This window comes from Acomys minous (assembly GCF_964271855.1).
Source record: "Acomys minous genome assembly, chromosome: 5".
Classification (NCBI taxonomy): Eukaryota; Metazoa; Chordata; class Mammalia; order Rodentia; family Muridae; genus Acomys; species Acomys minous.
The window spans coordinates 99,288,390-99,314,435 of NC_140494.1; the positions used below are offsets into that span (position 1 = coordinate 99,288,390).

Below are 26,046 nucleotides of genomic sequence, written 5' to 3' on the forward strand. Positions count from 1 at the left end.
CACAGTTTCTTTATCCATTCTTCTATTGAGGGACACTTAGGCTGTTTCCATGTTCTGGCTATTATGAATAAGGCTGCTATGAACATGGTTGAGCAAATTTTCTTGCTGTGTGCTGGAGCATCTTCTGGGTATATTCCAAGGAGTGGAATAGCTGGGTCTTGAGGAAGCCCTATACTGAGACAGAGGGGAGGACATTCTAGTGGGACTCTAGATGAGAGAATCATGGGAGAATGGCAAAGTAGAAGGACCCAGAGGGTCCTAGAAGCTTACAAGTAGAACATTATGATAGGCAGATTTGGGCACAGGGGTCCCGCTCAAACTAAGGCACCAGCCAAGGACAATACAGGCGGTAAACCTTAAGCCCCTACCCAGATCTAGCCAATGGACAGAACACTCTCCACAGTAGAGTGGAGAGTGGGATATTACTTTCTCACATACTCTGTTGCCTCACCTTTGACCATGTCCCCTGGACGGGGAGACCTGGTGGCAATCAGAGGAAGGACAGCAGGTTACCAAGAAGAGACTTGATACCCTATGATCATATAGAGGGGGAGGTAATCCCCCTCAGGAACAGTCATAGGGGAGGGGAATAAGGGGAAATTGGGAGGGAGGGAAGAATGGGAGGATACAAGGGATGGGATAACCATTGAGATGTAACAAGAATAAATTAATAAAGGAGGAAAAAATAATCTATTCAGGCTATCTTAGAAACTAGAGACAAAACTGTGCATGCAAAGAAGACAAATTTAATCATTGCTATTGACAAAATAAAATATTTTTCCTATAAAAAAAAAGAAATTAACATGTCCTCACCTGTTCAGTTAGAATCTTCTGTAAATTTAACATGAATTCACCATGTTATGTAATCTGTGATTAAACATAGTATTTCATCACTTGAAAAAAAACAATTTGGTTGATATGAGTTATAAAGTAATTTATATATATGAAATATATATGTATATAATTGTTTGCATTTCAATGTGAAATAATTTTTCAATGAAGATAACTGGCATATGTTCCCTCCAATACTGGGAAGCTTTAGTGAATGCATATATACTAAGATCCATATTTTATGCTGTATCATCTTAGGAAGTTGTATATACACTGTGGCATAGGTAATTTTCATTAGCAAGTTGAACAGTCTAGAAAATAATCATGTTATATAATTTAACTTTATTTCATTCTGATCAAATCAAATAAGCTTTGTTTCTTGCATTCCAGCAGAAAGCACAATACTCTCTGTTTGTGTGACTATAACTGAGATTTTACATTGAGTGAATTTCATATATTATGTCCCTAAATGTGTTTTATTGTAGTGACTTCACACTTGTACAGTCCAAGAACCAGAGTTGTGCCACTTCCTTCTCATTTTGTAAAGTCCTAAGACTCGAGAGAAATTTCCAGATGGATGATCAAGACAAGAAGGCTGAATCTTTTTCAGAGTCAGTGGATGTCTGTGTTGTGATGCTTAAATTACTAAGTTCACTTGGCATGTATAATACTCACATCATGGAACCTAATGTTACTGTAGCAGAATTCTCCCCATTCCTAGATTCTTGTTCTTTTTTTTTAAATTAGAAAGTGTTCATGGTTCTAACTCACCCAGATTTTGGTCTCAATGGATTGTAAAATCCAGTAATGAGAGCTTCTGTTTGTATCATGGAGGATGTAAAAGAAATAGTGACTTAAGGGCAGTGCTATTGTGTGCATCATCATACGTCTCCCTTTCCTCTTGGCTTCTATTGTAGTCACTGTAGGATTTGAAAGCCCTGCTCTCGGTGGTGGCCAGTCTTGCATGAGCCTCTAATCCCACCATGTATTTACGTTTTTCATGATGTCCTATGAAAGAATGGCTGCCGCAAACGGCTCTGTGGTAACTGAATTCATTCTCTTAGGGCTGATAGAGCAGCCTGACCTCCAAATGCCCCTATTCCTGCTTTTTTTAGTAATATATGTGATAACTACATTGGGGAATTTGGCTTTAATTATTCTCATTGTTCTGAATTCTCACCTTCACACCCCTATGTATTTTTTTCTTTTTAATTTATCCTTCGTAGATTTTTGCTACTCTTCTGTAATTACACCAAAAATGCTCATGAACTTTGTACTAAAGGAAAATGTTATCTCCTATGTGGGATGTATGACTCAGTTCTACTTATTTTGTTTCTGTGTCATTTCTGAGTGTTATGTCCTAACATCAATGGCCTATGACCGCTATGTGGCTATCTGCAATCCACTCTTGTATAACATTACCATGTCTCCCAAGGTGTGTTCCTATCTTATGCTTGGCTCCTATTTGATGGCACTTTCTGGTGCCATGATCCACACTGGATGCGTCCTGAGACTGACATTCTGTGATGGAAACATAATCAACCACTATTTCTGTGATGTCCTCCCTTTGCTGGAACTCTCCTGCACCAGCACTTATGTCAATAAGATCGAGATTTTCATTGTAGCAGGAAAAGACATCGTTGTGCCCACTGTAGTCATCTTTATTTCTTACGGCTTCATCCTTACCAGCATATTTCAAATGAGGTCCACTGAGGGCCGGTCCAAAGCCTTCAGCACCTGCAGTTCTCACATAATTGCTGTCTCTCTGTTCTTTGGATCGGGTGCATTTATGTACCTCAAACCCAATTCAGTTGGACCCATGAATAACGGAAAAACATCCTCCATTATTTATACCACTGTAATTCCCATGATGAATCCATTAATTTATAGCTTAAGGAACAAAGATGTTAAAGTTGCCTGGAGAAAAACTCTGAGCAAGAAAATATTTTAATCAGAATCTGTATCTATTTAATTATTTTTTGCTTATTAGTTTAGCACAGAAAGTTTATATGATCTTTCATGTTAGATTGTTTTTCTTATCATAGAGAGAAATATCTGAGGTCTCTTTTCTACAGCTTTTATTTTATAATAGTTTTCTTTTGTTCCCTTTCCCTGAGTAGAATGTCTTTAGTCATTCTTTTCTTTTCATAACAGGGCGGAGCTTATTTTTCTCATTCACTCATGCTATGGACGTTTCCTAGGAAACAGTGAATGCCTCTTGCCATTGTTTAAAACAATACCGGGCTGCCTGGATTCCTTTTGGAGGACAGGTTTTATTTGTCAATTGAATTAAAATATGAACATGTATCATATCTGTATTCTCGTCCTCCGTCCTGTACTTGGTGATGTCATTTTCAAAATCCCAATGTCTCATAGACGAGCATGCCTCTGCATTATATCTGCTAAACTAAATACAACCCATGTTGCAGCACTAAATAATATGCATTAAGCATTCTTTTGTCAGCTGCCTGATACTTTCTGTTTAAATAAGATAATAATACGTTTTAGAGATCATCACTATAGGTTTATTGTATTTGCATGAATCTTAAATTAATCTGTGTTAATAATTTATATAATACCATACAGTTCTTAGAATGTAGGCTCCAGGATGAAACATTATATTCTTCCTCTCAATTCTAGCATCCTTTCTGTCTACATTATTTTATTAGTTTTATTTCCTTAAATTGGTGTATTTTACATTTTACATTTTCTACATGAAGTACAAATCCAGTAGAGGGATTTTGTTGAAGCAGTGCTTCTTCAAGGGGACTTCTTAATGATTCTATTTATCGGGAAAAGTCATGACTGTTGTGCCAGTCATGGGAGAAGAAAGTCCAGAAGATGACTTCATTTGAAAAAAAAAAAGCCTCTCAAATATTTTCTAGGTCTTGATGTGGAAGGATATGGTCGTAGGAGCTTTACAAACAAATGGGACACATGACAAAGGAATACATAAACAACAAATAAGATCTTAGTGTGGAGAATGATTAGTGGAAATTCAACCGAAATTTGTTCTTACATTTCTTGCTCTGCAGAAGTTTATCGCTATGATAACCTTTCTCTGTTCATAGGCTTTTCTAGGTCTTACCGTCATGATGAATGCTCTCAAAAAAGCATTTTGAAAAGTAACAAACAAAATATTGTGGCTCCATTTGTGAGGAACAAAGAAGAAAGAACAACTTAAGGGTTTTTGAAAGTGAGTTATAATTGAAACTGCATTAAGCAGAAGGAATTTGTGAAGAAAAAAATGGAAAAATGGAAGTTCTTAACATTTTTTTTGTAGCAGGCTTTAACTTGACTGTTGTGGGTAACTCATATCTCACAACATCTAGCAGTGTAAGCCTGACTAACAACCCCAGTTTGGGGAGGTATTAGGTCTGTGCATGGAGCCTAATTTTGATGGTTATCTAATGTGACACAGCAGACTGCCTCTGAAATACTAACAAAAACAGCTCACACCTTTATTCATGGAAGCCTCTTCTTACAGTGGTTGGTGGTGAAAGCATAGATTTATGATTGCACAAGATGCAGAAAACAGGTAGTGATTGTTAGCCCAACCCTAAATATCACCCCACCACCACCACAAAGTGTAAGAAACATTGTGGAAGAGAAGGCAGAAACAATGTACATGTCAGAAGGTAAGGTGTAGGGCTATGAAATGGCCTTCTCTATACTTGTGTAAGCCCACTTCATCATCTGCAATGGGCACACACAAGACCAGTCTGTCAAGTGCATGAGAATTTGTAAAGCTCAAATATTACTATCAATTATTGGCTACTGATAGATGTTGGGACAAGAGAAATTTATACCTTTAATTGTATTCATACTGTTGATCCCAGCAGGCTTTGATGATTAGCTCTAACCTGGTACCCACACTGATGTTCTTGGTTAATTTCTGTGGGTGACCATAAAAGATGAGTAGACATAAATATGTGATGATTAGATTTGTGGAGATGGGGAGGGTAGGAGGGTGATAAGAAAGTTGGGGGTGAAAGTCGTCAGATATAAAGGCAAGCATGTGCTAAGTTATAAAAATATAGGATAGGGTTCATTAGATGTGATGCTGGCTTATGCTACTTCATATGAAACAAAGGTTATTTCCAGAAAGTAGAATGCCTTAACAGAACTAAATTACCCCTGTCTTCTTGCTTCCTGTGTAATTCCCATGGGAAATATAAAACAATAAATTCCTTCTTGATGTGAGAACAACAAGTATTTGAAAAGGGTTGTTAAGTAGGCTAAACTGTGATGATATGTTTCTAAGCAAAGAATAGTAGTTTTTCCCCACCTTGGAGAAAGCAGACAAAAAAAAAAAAAAAAAAAAAAAGATCTGATGATTCCTCATCTGATACTGCTTTAAAGTTAAAATACTTCCCAAGATAATTATAATAACATTTACATTTTTCATCCAGTATTGATTAAATATTTAGGCTTTGAAAATTTGAAATTAGGTGTTTTGCAGTCTCTGTTGCTTGGTTTTAGATACAGACTTTAGTTTAACTCTTGTTTTACTGTTCAAAGTAGTCACTTCTTTCCTATTCAATGGCGTTACCACCAATATGTTTGGCTTAATTCAATGATTTATACATGTATAAAAGATCTGAACTACAGGAATGATAACTTTTTTCTATTTGTAATCTACAAAAGCTGTTGAAAAATCATTTTCTATATGGAATAAAAATATTTCAACAACAAAATAATGTCTGTGTTGTTGGGAGCCTTTGTATACATTGCAGGTGGATTTAGCTTACTATATGTGTATCATGTGGCAGCCCTCACAATAGTCTCTTTCATTTTCAGAACTAGCAACTTCTGTAATGATACCAATATTTTAAGATTGTTTGTAAATTTTATTTAGAAGTATAAATGCAGTTTACAAACCTTGAGTTGGAGAATAACTTAGAGGAACAAAAGCTTAAATAATTCAGTAGTCAATCTTATTTAACATATTAAATTTTTTGAAGAAGGCATCCAAGTCTTTGTTTTTATAGGTATTTCATAGCCATATTTTAAAAACCTGATTATATATTTGTGATTGGTTATGTGAACAGCAGTATATAAAATGTGAGAGAAAATGTAATTGTTGAAGTTCTCCCAACTGTGTGTTAGACCTGGAAATGATAGAATTAATCTTTATCGGTGTATTAGGAAATGGATATTTTTACTTTATGGGAAAGCTTTGATTAGATCTATAATGAAAAATGACCAAGATGTGGATTTGATTAATTTACTTTTCTTTGAGAAAGTTGCTGTTGCTGCTCATAACCAGGGCTGCATAGGCTCTTTGTGTACCCTGCTACAAAACTAGTAAAGTAAACACAGTTGTGAGTTTTGTGTTTTACATTTCCTCAACCCCTAATCAGTGTTGAACCCATTTCTCAAATCCTCTTTACCAGAATTTTTATGCAACACTACAGACACAACATATATACACATACAACTTCAACTATGATTTTATGTAGTGGTTTTATAACATTAATTGTGTGTTCTGTGGTCTGCTTTTTCCAACTCAAGCATATTCAGAGAGACTGGAGTCTCTGGGCTTTTCAGAATTTAATCTTCTGGTTATAGCATAAGATATATTAACTTATTTACTCATTTCAGACTTAAACATACATACATGAACAATATAGACAAAACCATATAATATTTCACTAGTTTGTAACAGTTATAGGTTATCAATTTCTAGCAAAATCCAATATTGTAGTACCATATGTAAATATTCTGAAAGATAACATGACAATTTTTACAATGAAATACAGCAGAGCTACAACAAACAAAACAAACTCCAAGATCTTTTCATCTAAGTCACTCTGAAGATTGTGATGATGAAATAAAGTCCAATATGATGACATGAAATGGTAGTAATTATGACACATACAGTTTTTATCCCCAGCATTGTGATATCTCCATTAAGTAAGCTAAGCACTATATGAAGTGTTTCATCTACTTTGCTTTGCATAGAAAATATGCAACTTTGATCACTCAAATTTTTATCTTCCCACGAGAATTTCATTGAATAATTATGTTAAACAGCAATGTGGAGATCTACAGCCTTGTCCACAAATATTGAATGAAGTCAAATTTAAACATAATGGACTAATTTTTCAGGCAGAGGAAACCTCAAGATTGGAGAGCATCAGGCAATGCCATGGCTGGTACCTGAGGGAAAATGGACTATATTTTCACAAGAGAAATTTGTTCCTTGACTCCTAGGATCACTCAAGGGTTTGTGGCTTACTATGTGGAAAGGTTTCAGGCACTCTGGCTTCCTGTGAAATTCTATTATAAATTCTCCTTCACTTCTTGTTGTCCCCACAGTTGCTGGCCAGCATCTGCCAGTTCTATTTTCTCAGGTGGGCCATTAGTATAATCGGGCCTTTTAATTCATCCCAACTCAGTATACATTGCTAAGGGACAAGTTTCTTGAAGTACTAATATCCATGCTGCTGTTAGCTCGGTCCATGAGTTACCACCCTCTTGTATTCAGAAACATGCCATCAGTTATCTGCACCTTGCACCATATTTTTTTCTTCTTCTTCTATTTTAAAGTTCAGACCTGTTACCACAGTTTTCTCACTATTCTATCTTAATTTTTAATCCCTTTTCATTTCAAGTTGTTAGATTTCTCTGGAAAAGATTGTTAGCACAAATATTTTTTAAATGATTGTGTGTGCTCATGCCTCTTCAGGTATATGTGCAATATATATATATATATATATATATATATATATATATATATATATATATATATATTCCAAAAAGGGATGTTACATCTCCTGTAAGTCGAATTATAAACAGTTGTGAACCATCTGATGGAGATCCCAGAAACAACATCTGGGTCATCTGCAGGAGTAAAATGTGCTCTTAATTACCAATTCATTTCCAGAGCCCCAAGATCTTATCTATAAACACTTTTCTTTGCATTCTACCACATAAAGGAAAACCAAGCAACATCTATCATGACATTCACCCTTTTACTCCCCTTTCTGCCAAACCAAAAGCCTACACAGACTGTAGGCTCTTAATGTGTTGTTTCCCTGCCCCTTTGTTAATGCCCTCTCATGCAGGTAAAATCTTTCTCGACAGAGCTGGGAAGATTCTGTTGCACTTCTCATTGTCCATACACACACTACTGCTGCCATGGCTTCCTTATTATCGTGTCCCAGAGATACTAGTTTTAGTGACTGTGGAACATTATCTAGTACAACTGCCATTTAGGGAATATATCTGAATTCATACAATAGACTTTACTGTTTATGAGTTGTGAAACTTCGTACATCATAGGAGACAGCCACTATAGGGTCACCTTGAAGATACTTTACGTTCATATAGCTCAATATTGGTTGATCACTGAGAGCAAGAGATGTGCAGATGTCTCTACAATAAGGAGACACATAAACCTAAGACAAAGATAATGGTAAATATATCAGATTGCCTGCGACTGTACCTTCCCCAGGTAGATCAGGCTCAAGTGCATGTCCTATCACTCATCACAAGAGCCACACACTGGCTCCTCTCCAATTCCTCTTTTATCTTGTCAGTGTCCTCATTAGGGTGTCTAATGTAGTAACCATGATCAAAAGCAATGTTATTTTACTTACACATTCAGTAACAGTCCATCACAGAGGAAAATCAGGATAGAAACTCAAGTATGGCAGGAACCTGAAGGCAAGAGCTGGTGAATAGGCCATAGAATATTTTTTGTCTTTTTTTATTAATCCATTCATATTACATCTCAATTATTATCCCATCCCTTGTATCATCCCATCCCTCCCTCCCTCCCACTTACCCCCTCCCTCTCTCTCCTATGACTGTGACTGGGGGGGACCTCTTCCCCCTGTATATGCTCATAGGGTATCAAGTTTCTTCTTGCAGCCTGCTATCCTTCCTCTGAGTGCTACCAGGCTTCCCCATCCAGGGGATATGGTCAAATATTGGGCACTTGAGTTCATGTGAAAGTTCTTGATAATTTCCACCCTTCTTTGTTGCCAGGCAAGGCAACTCCAGAAAGGAGGGCATATAGCAGGGAATTTAATATAATGTGGTAGTTACTTCTGACCCTATAAAGGTTGTATTCTTCCTGTGGGTATTCCCTAATCATATCCACATGGCATGAGGCATTTTATCATCTGCCTGCATGGTGTGGGACATATGGCTCAACCATCCATGTATGTGAGATCATTAGTTCTCTGAGTGTGCCTGCCAATGAACAAGCTTTCAACTGTCTAAGGTCAGACTTGCTTTTCTATTTCTGCCTTTTTGTTTCTCCTTTAAGTGCCAACAGAAAAAAATGCAAAACAAAACAAGTTTAAAGTAAACTTAAAGTTGTTTTAATGTAAAATAATATTTAATATCATTGTACAGGATAGTTTTATGTCAACATGACCAAACTCAAGTCATCTGAAAGGAGGAAAGCTCAGCATTATTTGGAGAGAAAACAAGGTTAGACTCAGAGATGCCTTTCTTTTCCTTTATCTTACATTCTTAGGTTTGGATATAGGCATTGAAAAGAAAGAAGGGGGAATGTAGAAATATATATGGAAGATAGAACAAAGAGTAGATTGGTGAATCTACTCCTCAAATTATTGCCTCAATTGTCACTCACAAACTTGCTTTTAATTCATTGCTATAGAATTTTGTATATAGATGCAGAATAAGTTTAATTTTAGATATGGTGGTATAAAATTCAAATAGAAGATTATTCACACACACATCAAACTTACAGCTTTGATAGGTTATTAAAAATATCCAAGCAGTAACTTAGACCATTGTTGTTTTTTTTCATCTGTGGAGTCAACAAATAATTATGTTAAGTGATAGTCTGAGCTTTGACAATCTTCAGAAGGACATGAGTGCTTGAAGGAGATTCTCTCCAACCTGGGAGGACCTGTGGTGCTTCGAGGATATAATTTAGTCAGAGATCTCTAGGGCCAGGGCCTGTACTCTTGCCTTAAAGTCTACAAAAAGTCTTCAGGCCTTGGCAGTGAAGTTTGTGGATGTTTTCTAAGAAATTCCAAAAGCCAATTTTCTTTGTCACTATTCTATTGCTGTAAAGAGACACCATGACCAAGGCAAGTCTTATAAAAGAAAGTGTTTAATTGAGAGCTTGCTTCAAAATTCTAAGGTTAGTCCACTATTGATATTGGTAGGGAGCATGGTATCAGACAGTATCTGAGAGTTACATTTTGATCAGTAGTCCATTTTTTTTTCAGCCACCCCCACTGGCACAGCTATCCAATAAGATAACACCTCCTAATCCTTTTTTCCTAGTAATTTATTTTTGGCATATACGTTTATATATTTACATTCAAGTAGAAAAATCACAGACAGCAAGAAGAACCACAAAACAATCATATCATATTAATGTTACATTCAAGGAATTTTGGTTAACTGCATTTGGCAACCTTGTAGAAAACATATTTCCTACTTTGGTGAGTCTGAAATTCTGAAGAAGAATCAATATCTGTCATCTTTCATCACTGACGAATCAAAATCTCTATCTATACCTAAAAACATTTAAATCCCTAAACAACTTAAGTTAATTGTAAGACTAAACTATCAGGTCTTCAACACCATCAGAGACTTGAGAAGGAAAGAAAGTTAATAACTTGAGTGAATCGGAAGTGCAGGTTAGCAGCTTCCAGAGTGAGAAGGGGAAAAAAAGAAAAAGAAAAACACAAAAATGACAGAAACAGTTTACTCCCTGAGCAGTCACCTAAAACTCTTTATAATGTTGGAGTATCATCTTCAGCCTTCTGGTCCAATATAGCTGACAGACATATTTGTGAGACAGGAATTATTGAAGACTTGCTTACCCTGTCTTGGTAGAGTTTGGCTGTCAACTTTGCCTGTATCCAAGCTTGTTCATTTTTAGACAGAATTCTGTCTGTGGCAGAAACAAGAACGTTTTGCCCAGTGGTTGGTTTGCCACATTTGAAGCCACCTCCATGAGGAGGATCTTTGATGCTCATCATCTTCTCTAGGTAAGCTGGGTGTTGCCAAGTGTTAGCCTGTCTTGTTGTCAAAGAATCTTTAAGATAGTAAAGGCTTCTTAAATGCCATACTCTGTAGGTCTCTGAGGCTTTGAAGACTTTATCTATTTTACCTTATTTAATACCTTTCAAATGTATCCATTTCTGGTGACTAAGTATTCAAATATATGAGCCTATGGGGGCTATTCTTTTTTAAATAATCACACCAATAATTGTTAAAGCTCATTTTATTTGGTTATCTTGCTTTACAAATTAGGCCTCTGAATATTTAATCACTTTAAGTAGAATGATGTTAAGAAACATGCTTACTGCTGTCAGTATGTGCTGACCTAGAGATTTGTCTATCTGCAGAAGGAGTAAAGATTCGGCTTTGGCCTCCTTTGTTAATTCTGTCTGCTGCATGTAAATTATGTATTAGAGATTTGACATTTCTCTGCCTTTGTATTTCTTCTCTTTGTTGGTTATATGGAGTGCAGAGATTAGTAACAGGCCTGTTAATGTGGCTAATTTAAGAAAAATCTGGTTGTTCAATGTCATTTTGTAAAATGAGTCCTTTACTTTTAAGAAAGCAGTGGCTGATTCAGGTAGCAACTTAGGATGTTCTAGAGTTTTCTGGAGAAATGCATATAGGGGAGGAAGCAAGGCAGCCACTGTCTTAGGGAGTATACTTCTGACACTGAAAATTAAAAACCATTTGTTTTAGGGAAACACATCTTTGAAATAAATTGGCTCTTCATCAGGCCTAATGATACAAAATATATTTACTATTCAATCTTAGAATGTAAGTATAACCACTTAATATTCAATAAAATACCTATTAAATCATATTTTCAAATACTAGATATGGTCATTTAAGGTAATAGACCAAATTAATAAAATTTTTAAATCAAGTTGTTTCTAATCAAAATTTTTACGTTTTTTTTTTGCAAAAAATATACATGTTTCATCATACTTGAAAGCAAGGACTGTCACTTAGACACTTTCTGTTCAGATTTATTCCTTAGATACTGACTTTAACTGACTTTTAAATTTTTTTTACAAAGGTTCTAGTTTCTTGCTCCTTATGCAGGAGTCCCATGAAAAGAAATAGCTCATTACAGCTACCTTATTCTTCAACAGAACTATGTTACGTGATCCAGCAGTTGTACGATTGTTTTTTAACATTATATTAACTTTATACTTAATCTTATATTATAATCATGTTAATCTTGATGTAAAAGTTTTCCTCGTGTTACTTTCTCTTACAATGTTCCCCACAAAGTTGTACCAGTATTACTTATAGATTTATGTCCTGTATCTTTTCCACCTGGTTAAGTTTTATCATGACTCCTTGGATGGACCACTTTTGAGGTCCTTAAACTGCTACTCCCCTTATCAAACGTTTGTCAGACACAAAGCAGTTACAAGAAAGATAGTATGTGACACGTATTACCATATAGCTGGAAGGAAAACTTCAGTGAAGTAATACGGAAAAGTAGCCATAGATCTGTGGACTATTTTCAATTTCCCTTAATGAATAAAATATAATGGAATAACGGAAGACTGAGGTTCACTATTGCTCAAGATTGGACAATGTATAATCCCCAGAGAGAAGGCCAGGCCAGGTTAAAACATTGAATCCCTAGGTAACTAAAGACACGCAGTTGCCCAGTATATAAATTCAATTGCTTCATTTTCTGTCTGTCTGTATCTAGCATCTCTTCTCTGTGAAGGAAAAAAAACTGTATCTACCTTTCTCATATAAAAAAATTAGGTAAGGATTTTAAACCCATGTGGATTTGGAGTAGGGGATGCTTATCGAGTGGCAACTGTGATAATAAGAAACATCATTTGTATTTTCTATTATTTCTTAGAAGATTAAGAATTATCTGTTATGACCAGTAGTTCAAAAGTATCTGGGGTTAGGTAAGGTTATTTTTATTCTGCTTCACTTGATAATTTAAAAACTTGAAGCCATATATCCCAATATTACAATCAGAATGAATTGCAGTATAAGGAAACAACAAAGATTTCTCTCATAAAAGGGTAAGTTTTCAATGAACAATTTTAATCAGTAATATATACTAAATATTGTGCTTTTATTTAACAACATTATTGGTATAACACTAACTTTTAAATAGTATACATGACAATTAGAACTTTATGTTTTGACTAAAATATTCATTGTGAAGTGACTCAACAATGAAGCTAATTCAAGTATGTTTCCCCTTATATAAGAAGCTTTTATGTACTTTGTATGCATACGTTCAGTGAGAAGATATTTTAAAATAAGTCCTATTAGGTAATCCCAAGTATAAAATATCACATGCTAACCATAGTCACCATGTTGAACTTTAGATTTCAATCATATTGAATAACTGAAAAAAATTTCAGTTTTGCTTTGCATCAATTGATTTTTTTTTTTTTACTGACACGAAAAACCAACCTGCTACTCTCTGCTTATGTGAACATAACTGCAGTTCAGTGTAGATCATGAGGTGTTCCTACTCAGTGGCTTGCTTTTTATATTTGCATAACTGACCCCCGTGAAATGATGTACTGTTTTAGGATACACAATTTACTTTCCATCTTTTGCAGCCCTAAAATTCAGTGTCTTTCCTATAAGGATCTTGAAGGTAAGCAGAGAGCATTCTAACTCTGGACAGAGTGCTTGCAAGGTCTTTATTAGTAATTTTCCACTCTATAAACATTTCTCACAATTTTTCACGTTCATGAGTTTCTTTACATCCCAGGCAGTAGCTTAGCTTTTCTTAAAAATCAGTGTTCATGCTTCCTACTCTAATGACTTCAATCTGGAACTTCATCACCAGTTCCTATTGTTTATAGTTGTACTGGGGAAGAAGGGAAGTCGTGAGATCGGCAAATGCTATATGAGCTTTTCCAAGGGAGATGTGAACAAATGGCACTCAGCTAAGATAGGGCATTACAACTGGATTAAAGCAATGACTCCACCAAAGTCTATTTTGAAGAACCAATGACTTTATTTTATTTACAGCAGCATGGATGAGTTGTACCTAACTGGAGTGTGGATGACCCCAACACATCTACATCAGTAAAAAGTTTTATACCAGCATGGATACTTTCTGTACAGCTGCACAAGTGGGCTTTCCCTTGGTTAACCTTCCATACTCTGCATAGGCATTACCTCAAAACAGTGAGACAGAATTACAGACAGCTGAGAATTTAGCCCAGAGCAAATAGCCTGATCTCTCATGTGATGGTCTACTGAGCCTCTTTTCCTGTGAGGGAATATGGAGAGGCAGAAACTTGAGGATCTTTTGCAGATAATCGCAACTTCTCTTAACAAGATCGTAATGGCTAAGTGTGCTTTGAAGCCAGCACCCCACAAGTAGATAAGGGAATTCTACCCTGCCTATTCCACTTTATCCTTCTCCCCAGAATTTTCTAGCAGTTACATTAGAATATGGCGCATGGTAACATTAGGATCATCTTTGATGGTGAAATTATTGAGAATAGGTTGTTTTTAATTTTTCAGACTGTAATATGGGGTATAAGATATCATATATTATGAATTATGAAAGATTCCTGACTCTTTCTTTCCTCCCTCTGCTCTGCTCTTCCTTCCTTTCTTTCCACACAGGGTATCTTGTAGGCTACACTGGACTGAGACTTACTGTATGGCCTAGGATAACCTTGAAGGCCTGAGCTTCCTGTGGTTACCTCTCAAGTGCTGGAATAACAGGCAAGCACCTCTGTACTTGCCAGCTGATTCTTTTATTTCATGCTGAGGACATTCAAACGCTGTCTGGGTATAACTTATATTTTGGGGAGACGATATTGCTGGCAAATCTATTCTACATTCGTTTCTCTTAAAAAATTCTCTTAGAGAAGAATGGCTCTGACAAATGGCTCTATTGTGACTGAATTCATTCTCTTGGGATTAACAGAAGAGCCCAGACTCCAGCTGCCTCTTTTCTTACTCTTTCTATTAATGTATATGATCACAGTGTTGGGTAATTTGACTTTGATAATTTTAATTGTGTTAAATGCTCACCTACACACTCCCATGTATTTTTTCCTCTTTAACTTATCTTTTGTAGACCTCTGCTATTCTTCTGTGATTACACCAAAAATGCTGATGAATTTTATACTAAAGAAGAATCTTATCTCTTACATGGGATGTATGTCCCAACTCTACTTCTTTTGTTTTTTTATTATTTCTGAATGTTATGTGCTGGTGTCAATGGCCTATGATCGCTATGTAGCTATCTGTAATCCACTTTTGTACAGCAGTGTCATGTCCCCAAAGGTGTGTTCTTATCTCATGCTTGGTTCATATTTGATGGGATTTTCTGACGCTATGATACACACTGGTTGCATGCTTAGGCTGACCTTCTGTGATGGAAACATAATCAACCACTATTTCTGTGATGTCCTTCCTTTGCTGCAGCTCTCCTGTACCAGCACTTATGTCAATGAGACAGAAATTTTCATTGTAGGAGGGAAAGACATTATTCTGCCCAGTATGATCATCTTTATCTCTTATGGCTTCATCCTCTCCAGTATCCTTAAAATAAGATCCACTGTAGGCAGATCCAAGGCCTTCAGCACCTGCAGTTCCCATATAGTTGCTGTCTCTCTGTTCTTTGGCTCATGTGGATTTATGTATCTGAAACCTTCCTCTGCTATATCAATTGATCAAGGAAAAATCTCTTCTATATTTTATACCATTGTGGTTCCCATGTTAAACCCCTTAATCTATAGCTTGAGAAACAATGATGTTAAAGTTTCCCTGAGAAAGATACTGAATAGGAGGAAGCCTTTAATATAATAATAACATAGAAATTTTCTGTGTTTAATATATATTATAATCACACCTTTTGTATAGTACTTATAAATAGTTCCTGTCATTGTTCCTTTTAGATTTTGTCTGTTTAAGATTGTGGTAAGTAAGCATTTTTTTCTTACTGTCATTCTATATATTTTCTTACAAAACATGAATGGATCTGATATTGATTAAGGTAACAGTAGGTTGCCAGCATTTCAATGAGAATACTTTTATTTTCACTTGAAAGAAATTATAGGGCAGAAAGTCTGTCTATACCTTTCTCTATCTTTCCTTCGCTAGGGAAGAATATGTTGATTTTAAATACCAGTGTGTAATTTACACAGAGGATTCACTCTTTAATATACCACCTTACAACTGTAAGCTCTATACATTAAATAATCTTTTTAGATGTATTTTCCTTATCATGCTAAGCTTAAAAAATGCATGTTATATTGAGAATATATACCTATTTATAAGCAGAATTCTAAAACTTAGAGACTGATTGTTTATATAATCACACACAGCTACTTAAAGAAACAAACCAAGACCATCTGGCCTTCACCAGATTTCAAGCCTCCCATATTATCCACTTTCCCTGTAGGTTCATCAAAAGAAAAAGTGAATGGACATTTCTTTTTTTTCCCCAAGATATATATTATTTTATTAATTTGTTCTTGTTACATCTCAATGGTTATCTTGTCCCTTGTATCCTCCCATTCTTCCCTCCCTCCCATTTTCCCCTTATTCCCCTCCATTTCTTTTTTATTACAATTCCTTTGTTTTATAAGTTGAATTTCTCCAAAATTACTGCAACAGTGTTACCTTATTAATTGGATGTACTATGTTTCTTTTTGTCCTTTGAATCTATATAAAAGTTGCACTGCTTTTTGCTGTAGATGCCTTTGAAACTTTTTGGCATTATTTCATTAAGAGAATGGAATCATGTAAGAAGAAAGAGAACATGGCAAGCAGGTACAAGAGTCATGAAGCACAGAAAACCAAAATCTTGGTGTGGAGAATCGCCCAGGAGCAACCAAACAGCACGTTGATTTGATTTTATGTTATTCTGTGAAGCTTAGTTACTTTAATTTCCCTTCTCTACTCATAAAACATTGCCCATACTTATTACTCATGATGAAAATGAGTTAGAAGAGTTTCCAGATTGAGAGAAAATATTATGGACAAATTGTGAAGAACGAAGAAGAAAGGAGTCACCTTCAGGACAGTTGTGGAAACTCAAGGTGGGAAAATAATTCAGAAATAAAGGAATAGAGGAAATGGAACCTCCATCTTCTCTTTTGTAGAAGTCTCTAAAAGTGTAGACTATAGAATTTCTCTGGAGATGATATTGGGTTATGATACAAAATAGTAAAGAATGGCTAATTACAGGAGGCAGGATGTTTTGTGTGCAAGAAAATCACCCCATTGGTCTTGCTTTATGCACTCTTTCAAAATGAATATGAAGATAAAACTTCATTTCCCTTGGAAGAGTAGTATGATTTTGTAAGATATAGCTCATGAATTGAAAACTTTATATGGTTCCTCTTGAAAGGATGCTGTAATTCTTGTTAAGAGAAAAGAGGCAAAGGATGACAAAGGTAAAAATTTCAAACTAATGCCATGCATGGTGTAGTTTAAATGTTTAATTGTTAAATATATCTGTAATAACAGACATCATTTTCCAAGGCTTTCTATTTCCATGTTCATGGATTAAGAAATTTTACAAAAGTGTGCTTTGTTTGTTTATTTGTTTGGTTGTTTGTTTGGTTTTGGTTTGGTGTGTGTGTGTGCGTGTGTGTGTGTGTGTGTGTGTGTGTGTGTTGTTTTGCTTGGTTTGGAGTGCTTGGCATGGCATATTTTGTCCCTTTTTGTTTCAAGTGTTCACTAATGTCCCTGAAATGACTACAATATCAACATACTATATTTTCTCAAATATTATTTATCTTACAGAGTAAAACTTTGGAGTATTTTCTTTTCATCTTTTTTTTATATACGGTAATACATTTTCATAAAATTATTTTCTTTTTTCTTTTTATTTTACATTTTTAATTAATTTACTCTTGTTACATCTCAATGGTTATCCCATCCCTTGTATCCTCCCATTCTTCCAAAATTATTTTCATTATGCCTCATACTAGTGGTATATTCTTCCCTGGTGAATTCCGGATGGTTTTAAGATAAATTACTTTTAAAACTGATTGCATTTGCCTAATGTCTAGATTAAGACCTAATCAAAATAAAGGGGTTGGGTCATCAGATGGACTCTGATGTACAAAATATGTCCCTTAATATATTGCACAGATTTATATCCCAAGGACAGGGCTACTGTTTTCCTCAGTGAGGAGTCTGATGTAATTATCTGCATGATTTAAACATGTATCTCTCAGAAAGAATTAATTAAACATTGACAAATGTCAGTGCACCTATATCACCTATATATTGCCTCAGGAGGAATGATGCACACTGCTCCCTTTTCAGTATCCTACCTGCCTATCTTTGAGCTAAGTAGGTGAGAAGTCCAGAAGCCATAGGGAGAGAACTTCACCCAGCTCCATAGATGCTGATGCTGATGTTCAGAGACACCCTTGGCTTGCCCCAAATCACAATCAAAATTGCTGTGATAGACACTTGAATTTTTCTTACAAAATCAACAAGTATAAGACAAACAAAAAGTATAGTGATTACCATATGGTATGGTTTTCTAGACACTGCAAGACAGTTACACATATTGATTCCAGGTAGTTGTGACAGACGCCGAAGAACTGTGTAAGTTCAACTAAAAAACAATGAAAATATTGAGAAGGAATGTGGGTTTGAAGTCACACTCCTACACAGCAATGCTCTATCTGACCCTGAAATCAGTTTTCTTTAAGGATGCAACCTCTGAAAAGTTGACCATGCTTCAGTAGAAAGCTACACACTTATGAATGTATGGAAAGCATAAATTGGATATGGTTGACTTAAAAAAAAAAAGAAAAGAAAAAAATTGAATGCCTAAGAAAGGGGGAGTGGAGCTTGAAGGACTTGGGGGAAGAAATGAACATGGTCAAGACATTGTAAGTAGAACATTATGATAGGCAGATTTGGGCCCAGGGGTCCCGCTCAAACTAAGGCACCAGCCAAGGACAATACAGGCGGTAAATTTTAAACCCCTACCCAGATCTAGCCAATGGTCAGAACATTCTCCACAGTAGAGTGGACAGTTGGATGTGACTTTCTCACGTACTCTGGTGTCTCATATTTGACCATTTTCCCTGGAGGGAGAGACCTGGTGGCACTCAGAGGAAGGACAGCAGGTTACCAAGAAGAGACTTGATACCCTATGAGCATATACAGGGGGAGGAAATCCCCCTCAGGAACTGTCATAGGGGAGGGGAATAAGGGAAAAATGGGAGGGAGGGAAGAATGGGAGGATACAAGGGATGGGATAACCTTTGAGATGTAATAAGAACAAATTAATAAAATAATCTATATCTTGGAAAAAAAAACAAACAAAAAAAAGAAAGTCTCAATTAATTTTTAAAAAAGGAAAATAAATGAAACAAATACAACTTAATGATTAAAAGTGCTGACTTACCCAGAAAGAACAAATACTAAACTAAAAAAGTGTTCAAGAAGTTGTTTAGTACTTCATATTTTACAGTCTTATTGCTCAGTTTTGATGTGTGAAGTATCCATAATTTACACTGACAGGCATAGTATACGGAAAAATGAGATGACACATGTTACCATTCTTTCTTTTGGCTTTTACTCCATCCTGGAATTAGCAATAAATGCTTGAATATCATATCTCACTTAATTTTATATCACATTTATCTCAGCCATATGATTAGTCCAGTGAGGGTGGAATGTTTGCTTCTATTTCCTCTGGAGCAGATTTTATTCCAAGAGTCTTATAATGATGTGGAATAAGAGCCACACACATAATACATGCCATTCCAACATTAGTGTCTTTTCCACATTTTATTTGTATTTGTGTACTGAAGACAGATGACAATCAAGCCTTGTTTGAGTGATAGATTCACAAAAAACAAAACAAAACAAAACAAGACAAACTAACAGAAAAGATAGAGGCTTTTTCAAGTAGAATCAGCATGCAGAGAAAAAGAATGAAGGTGATGATGTCATTCTATTTACAAGTACACATGGTTTTGTAAAGTCTTAATATTCTAGTACATAGAAATATATTTGTATTTTAAATAATTTTATATCTATACTATTTATACGATATAATAAAGTTCAAACTTCGGTTAGAAGTCTATTTATTTGAGAAACATATACGTCTATAGACAGCAGGAAAAGGCACTAGTATTTTAACTGTATAAATGTCTAATACAAACTGTTTAACCTTGGAAATCAGCAACAGAGAAAGCCCACTGAGAGATCTACACTGAGTAGAAGCTTTGGATTACTCCCTGAACCATGCAAGGTATGGAGTTCCAAGGACACACAGATTCTGTAAGGAAAGAAAGCCAGTGTACCCTTGCTGTAGATTTGAATCATGCTCAGAGCAATGTTGTAATAAAGAGGGTATTGCAATATATTCTATGATTATATTTTTCTCAACCTATTTATGTCTTATGAATTTTCACAAAATTATATCTTCTTCAGCAATTTTTCACCTTTGTTTTCTCCCTTTTCTGTTGTTTTAATTTTGTTGGTTTCTTATTTTAATTGTCAGGTATCACTTCACGTCAAAAATTTCCTGCCACAGTGTCTCTGGTGCTCAGATTCTTGGTACACTCCATGATACTGAGCTTGTAATCGCTTAGTGTGGAAATCACCACACACACACACACACACACACACACACACACACACACTGCATAAAAGTTACCATCCTATACTTAATTTTTTCATATTATATATTCTGATTATTGTTTCACCTTCCCCAACTCCTCCCAGACTCTCTCCACCTCCACATCTTCTAAACCCATATGGTTCCTTGCTTTCTTTCATTAGAAAATAGAAGGTAAACTTAAAGAAAATGAAAAAACAGTCAGTTATGATAAAGCAAACCAATAAGCCTGCATAGGACAAAATAAACAAATGAACAGAAAAACAAAGAGCTAAAAAAATCACAGGAAGTACATATTGGTGTAGACACACACACACACACACACACACACACACACACACACACACACACTGGCATGAAATTAAATTCTCTAAAAATACAAAATGAGAAACTATAGTATTTAAGCAAAAGGCATATATGGTAAGAAAAAATACCCAAAGCATTATGAGATAGATAGATGATAGATAGATAGATAGATAGATAGATAGATAGATAGATAGATAGATAGATGAGAGAGAGAGAGAGAGAGAGAGAGAGAGAGAGAGAGAGAGAGAGGTAAATCTATTTTATGTTAGCATCTAAGGCTAAGCCTGAGAGTGTTTTCTATACCAAGTGGGAATGTATTAGAGAAAAATAATTTTCTATTTGAGTGATTATTGCTTGGAGATGGCTTGTGGGCTAGGGATGTTGGGGGCTGTGCAGGTTCTGTGTTTCAAAAGGCCATAATCCCTTTACGCTGACTGTGCTGTGGTTAGAAGGCCTTGTTTCCTTGGTGTAGCCTATGCCCTCTGATTCTCACACTCTTTCTGCCTCTTCTTTGTCAGGGCTCCCTGGCAGTGAGGGGGGCGAAATGTTGTTGATACTCCATTTAAGACTGAGTATTCTAAGGCCTCTCATTCTGTATGTTTCCCAATTGTGATTCTCTGTATTTATTCCTATCTACTTCCTTGATGGTGGTGAGCAAGGCATTTATCTATGAGTATAGCAGAATGTCATCAGGAGTCATTTTGTTGTAACATTCCTTTAGCATGACAGTAACATTTGGTTTTCCCCTAGGGTCCCTAACCTATGTAGTCTCAAGTTCTTGGCCAAGCAAAGCAATGTTGGGGATGGGCTCCATAGGATAGAACGGGCCTTAATCCCAGTCAGATATTGGTTGTTTAATCCCACAGACATTGTGTCACTAAGATACAAACACATCTACTATGCAAACAACAACTATAAATTAAAGAGATTGTAGCTGATTTTCTACTTACCTCTCTACTTTGGACATTGGCACTATAAAGAGTACCTTTTAGTACCATGAACACTAGTAGTAGGGGTGAAGGCTCTAGATAAGAACAAGCTACCCTACAGCAAATGAAGGGCAGGGTCAGCTCTCCCACACTCATGGCCTTGAGGCCCGCTCACCCACACCCCTGCCATCAGGGCCAGCTCCACTGGGTTGACTCTGAAAGGCACAAGGCCAGCTTTCATGAGTGCTGCCAGTGATGAGAGATGGGTCCAGCTCCCTAGACCACCACACCTAGTGAGGAGTGGGGCCAGTTCTAAACAGCCTCTGGACATCAGTTGATCCCTGCCAGCTGCCCAGACCAGAGACATCCCTGTGTTCTCTAGAGGTAATTGAAGCCACAGACACCACATCAACCTCTGCCACTGCATAGCCACAGCCTGAGACATGGTTCTGAGTAGCAGCTCAGGCTGGGATCTTGCCGTGGCCCCAGGAGGCTGGGCTGGCCACTCACAACAGGCTATTCCCCTCCACCCTTGAAACTCCAGTTCCATCTTTCTATACAGGACTCAAGCTGAGCCTCTCCTCTTTCTCTTCTATCTGACCACCGTATCCTTGCACACTTGCCATGCAGCTGGCAGGCCCCCTGGGCAACATGCTCCATCTACACTGCATGCCATGTCAGCAGGCAGGTGTTTATGGCTCTCCTGTGCTGTGAGCTGGAGACCTGGTCTGTGGGTAGCATGGTAGTCTGTCAGTCTCTGTGTGTATTCCTCCTTCGGCACCAAACAAAAACAAAAGCAAAAACACAAAAACAAAAAGCAAAACAAAACAAACAAACAAACAAACAACTTTGCCCGCCAAGCCAGGCATCAAGCTAGAATGAAAAATAACTCCCATCTGCTCAGCTCCTGACTGATATAACCACAACAGCACCAACAAGTTGCCTCTTTGCCCATTGCCAGGGGGTTTATTGTCTTCTTTCTAAGGAGCACCATAATGACTTCCATAGTCGCTCTACATGTTTACACGCTCACGAATAATGGATGTCTATTCCTCTTAATCCACATATCACCAGCCTTGCTTTGTCACTTGTTTTAATCTCAATCATTCTGACAGGTGTACAATGGCATCTGAATGAAGTTTTCATTTTCATTTCCTTGATGGCTTAGGATCTGAATATGTCTTTAAATGTTTCTCAGCCATTTGAGATTCCTCTATTTCAATCAATACCTCATTTTAAAATTAAGTTATTTATTTTCTTGGCGGCCAGTTTCAGTTCTATATATATTCCAGAAATCAGTCATCTAACAGATGTGTGGTTGGTAAAGCCTTTTCCCATTCTACAGGCTGCCCTTTGGTTTAAATGATGGTGTCCTTCACGGTGTAGAAGTTTCTCGTTTTGATGAGATCCCATTTACTAATGGTTGTTCTTAGTGCGTGGACTATTAGTGTTATGTTCACAAAGTCTTTCTGCACCAAGAAGTTCAAGGCTGTCCCCACATTCTCTTCTACCAGGTTCTGAGTACCAGCTTTTGTGTTGGATTCATCTTGAGTTAAGTACTGTGGAGGAAATAAGTGTGGATCTATTTAGATTCTTCTACAATGCAGCCATTCAGTTTGGCCTGCATCATTTGTTGAGGACACTGTTTTTTTGGTGTTTTTTTTTGTTTGTTTTTAAATTTTCCCAGTGTGTATTTCTGGCTTCTTTCTCCCACCACCCATTACTAGTGGGAGTGTGAACGTGTAAAGCTAAAACAACATCCACGTTCTTCTGAGTCCTTCAGTCACCTGAATCTTCTAGATACCCCTAGGTCCAATCACCCTGATAAGTGATGTCGGGTTGCCATTGTGTTCATGCTTTTGACATCTGGCAACTCATCCAGGCGAGGTTGTAGCTTTTCAGCCCATTGTCACATTCTCATATACTTTTCCTTGATTTCTTTAATATTCATGACCTTTTAAAAATTAATATTTATATATTCTTAAATACTTAAGTACAATCTTGCTCGGTCTGCATTTTGTTACTTAAATTTATGTTTTCAGAGCTGAACATTTGGTATTGGACAACCAACTGGTGTTCTTTTTCCCTAGCAAAGATTATTTCTTCTGCTTTTATCATTCCTTTGTTCTTATAGTTTTATGTGTGGGATTAAAGTTTGCATGAAGTAGTTCAAAGAGAAGGAGCAATGTTTTCATATGTTGCTTTTGATGATGTGAATATGACATTTATAAAAGCAGTTTGATATTCAACTGAAAGACAAATTCTGGGTCTTTATCACATTGGAACACAGGTGTTGGCATACTGATGTCTGTAGAAAAATCTGAGTTAAAAATACCTGTGTATATTTTTTGGCATGTTTCTCCCATGTATTTTCGCTATGCTTAGCTTTCCACATGTGCCTCCTTTATAAAAGCAGCAAAAACAAACAAACAACCCAAAACAAAAACAGAAAGTAGGCAAGTTTCAGCTGAGTCTCTGGGCTTCTGGGTATAGAACAAATGGGTACAGCATTTCCTCTTAATTCAGAACATGCCTTCTCTCTTTGAGCTCTTAAGAAGAGAATGGGCACGAAAACCATTGTCTTCATTACTGAATTCATCCTGGTGGGTTTGACAGAATATTCAGAGACCCAGTTCCCCTGCTTCTTTCTCTTCCTAGGCATCTGTAATAAATCCATGATTAATTTATTTCCTTCATGACAAAAAACAAGCTTACCTCATGGGACATATGATTTCTTTCTACTGAGAAATTATGGATTTCCTTCCAGTTCAGTAGTGTGGGGGGAGTGTCCTGTGGATTTGAGAGATCGGCTGTAGCCTTGAATGACTTCTAGTCTATAGTTACACATTTGCTGATTGAGGAATGGAGAGCACACCACTCTTTCTTGTCTTTTTCAATCATGGTTTTGAGCTCTCACTACCCAATGTAACTTTTATTATTAAAATCAATCATCTTCTTTTCCATATTATTCAGTAAATACAAACTTTAAAAAATTAAAATCTGCATCTTACACCCATCAGAATGACTAAGATAAAAAAATTCAAGTGACATCACATGCTGACGAGGACGTAGAGAGAGAAGAACACTCCTTCGTTACTGGTGGGAATGCAAACTAGTACAGCCACTTTGGAAATCTATCTGGTGCTATCTCAGAAAACTGAGAATAGGGCTTCCTCAAGACCCAGCTATTCCACTCCTTGGAATATACCCAGAAGATGTTCAAGCACACAAGAAGATTTACTCAACCATGTTCATAGCAGCCTTATTCATAATAGCCAGAACATGGAAACAGCCTAAGTGTCCCTCAGTAGAAGAATGGATAAAGAAATTGGTACATTTACCCTATGGAATACCACTCAGCTATTAAAAACAAGGAAATCCTGAAATTTGTGGGCAAATGGATTGAACTAGAAATGGTCAAAATAAGTGAGTTAACCCAGAAGCAGAAAGAGTCAAATGGTATATACTCACTTATATCTGGACACTAGCCCAAGGAGCATGTCTCATGAAAGTCTTCACTTACCAGGAAAGTGGGACAGTGGGGAAGACAACCTATTGGGACTCTAGATGAGAGAATCAAGGGCTACTCCTGCTTGCTTCCTAGGTCTGTTTGCTTGAAATACCTCTTTTCTACCCCTTTACTATCAGGCAATGTCTATCTTTATTTTTGAAGTATGTTTCCTGTATGAAGCAGAGTAATGGGTCCTGTTTTCAGATCCATCCTGTTAGCCTGTGTCTTTTTATTGGACAGTTGAGGCCATTTATATTGAGAGATATTAATGACCTGTGGTTGTTGGTTCCTGTTTTTTGATGTTGATGATAGTAGAGTTTTAGAAAAACATTAAAAAAAAAAAAACAAAGCCAAAGAATTTGGAGAGGTGATGAGTTATTACCTTGTATGACATAGTGTATACAAACATTCCAACTCAAGAAATTATATACACAAATTTAATATAATTTTTGCATACCAACTACATTATAACAAATAGGAATAAATGGATATTTGAATTATATATAGAATTCTAGCTAGAATTTTGCAAGCAAAATAAGAGATTGCTCCCTTTCTAACTAAAGAAAATTTACTGTAATTCCAACCATTCAGTCAGATTCTAGAGCTATCCTGTCTATTAGTAGTCTTCGTTCTCACTAGAGACAGTAAAATGCCAAGAAATTCAAATAGAGATGCCCTATAATTATAAACAAGATAGAGAATAATTCATAGTATGAGAAAAATATGAAAAGTGTGTCTATATTTCTATAGTGCATCTATTGAAACATGTAGAAAAATGCAATTAGACCCCTATTTGTCACCATGCACAAAACTCAAGTCCAAGTGGATTAAAGACCTCAACCTAAAACCAGAGACATTAACCCAGTTAGAGGAAAAAGTGGGGAAGA

The 26,046-nt window shown here is 36.4% G+C and overlaps 2 protein-coding genes and 1 pseudogene across 3 annotated transcripts in view; 2 read left to right on the forward strand and 1 right to left on the reverse strand.

Moving 5' to 3' along the window:
• The window catches only part of LOC311598426 (olfactory receptor 10D1B-like), a 116,896-nt pseudogene that overhangs the window by 47,774 nt on the left and 43,076 nt on the right, over positions 1-26,046 (reverse strand). The window lies entirely within an intron of this gene.
• Positions 1,835-2,782, forward strand: LOC311598259 (olfactory receptor 8B8-like; the record flags this gene model as incomplete). The annotated part of the gene is made up of 1 exon (XM_084783285.1): positions 1,835-2,782. The coding sequence occupies one exon, from the start codon at positions 1,835-1,837 to the stop codon at positions 2,780-2,782; it is 948 nt and encodes a 315-aa protein (XP_084639411.1).
• Positions 14,680-15,618, forward strand: LOC311597513 (olfactory receptor 8B3-like; the record flags this gene model as incomplete). The annotated part of the gene is made up of 1 exon (XM_084781723.1): positions 14,680-15,618. The coding sequence occupies one exon, from the start codon at positions 14,680-14,682 to the stop codon at positions 15,616-15,618; it is 939 nt and encodes a 312-aa protein (XP_084637849.1).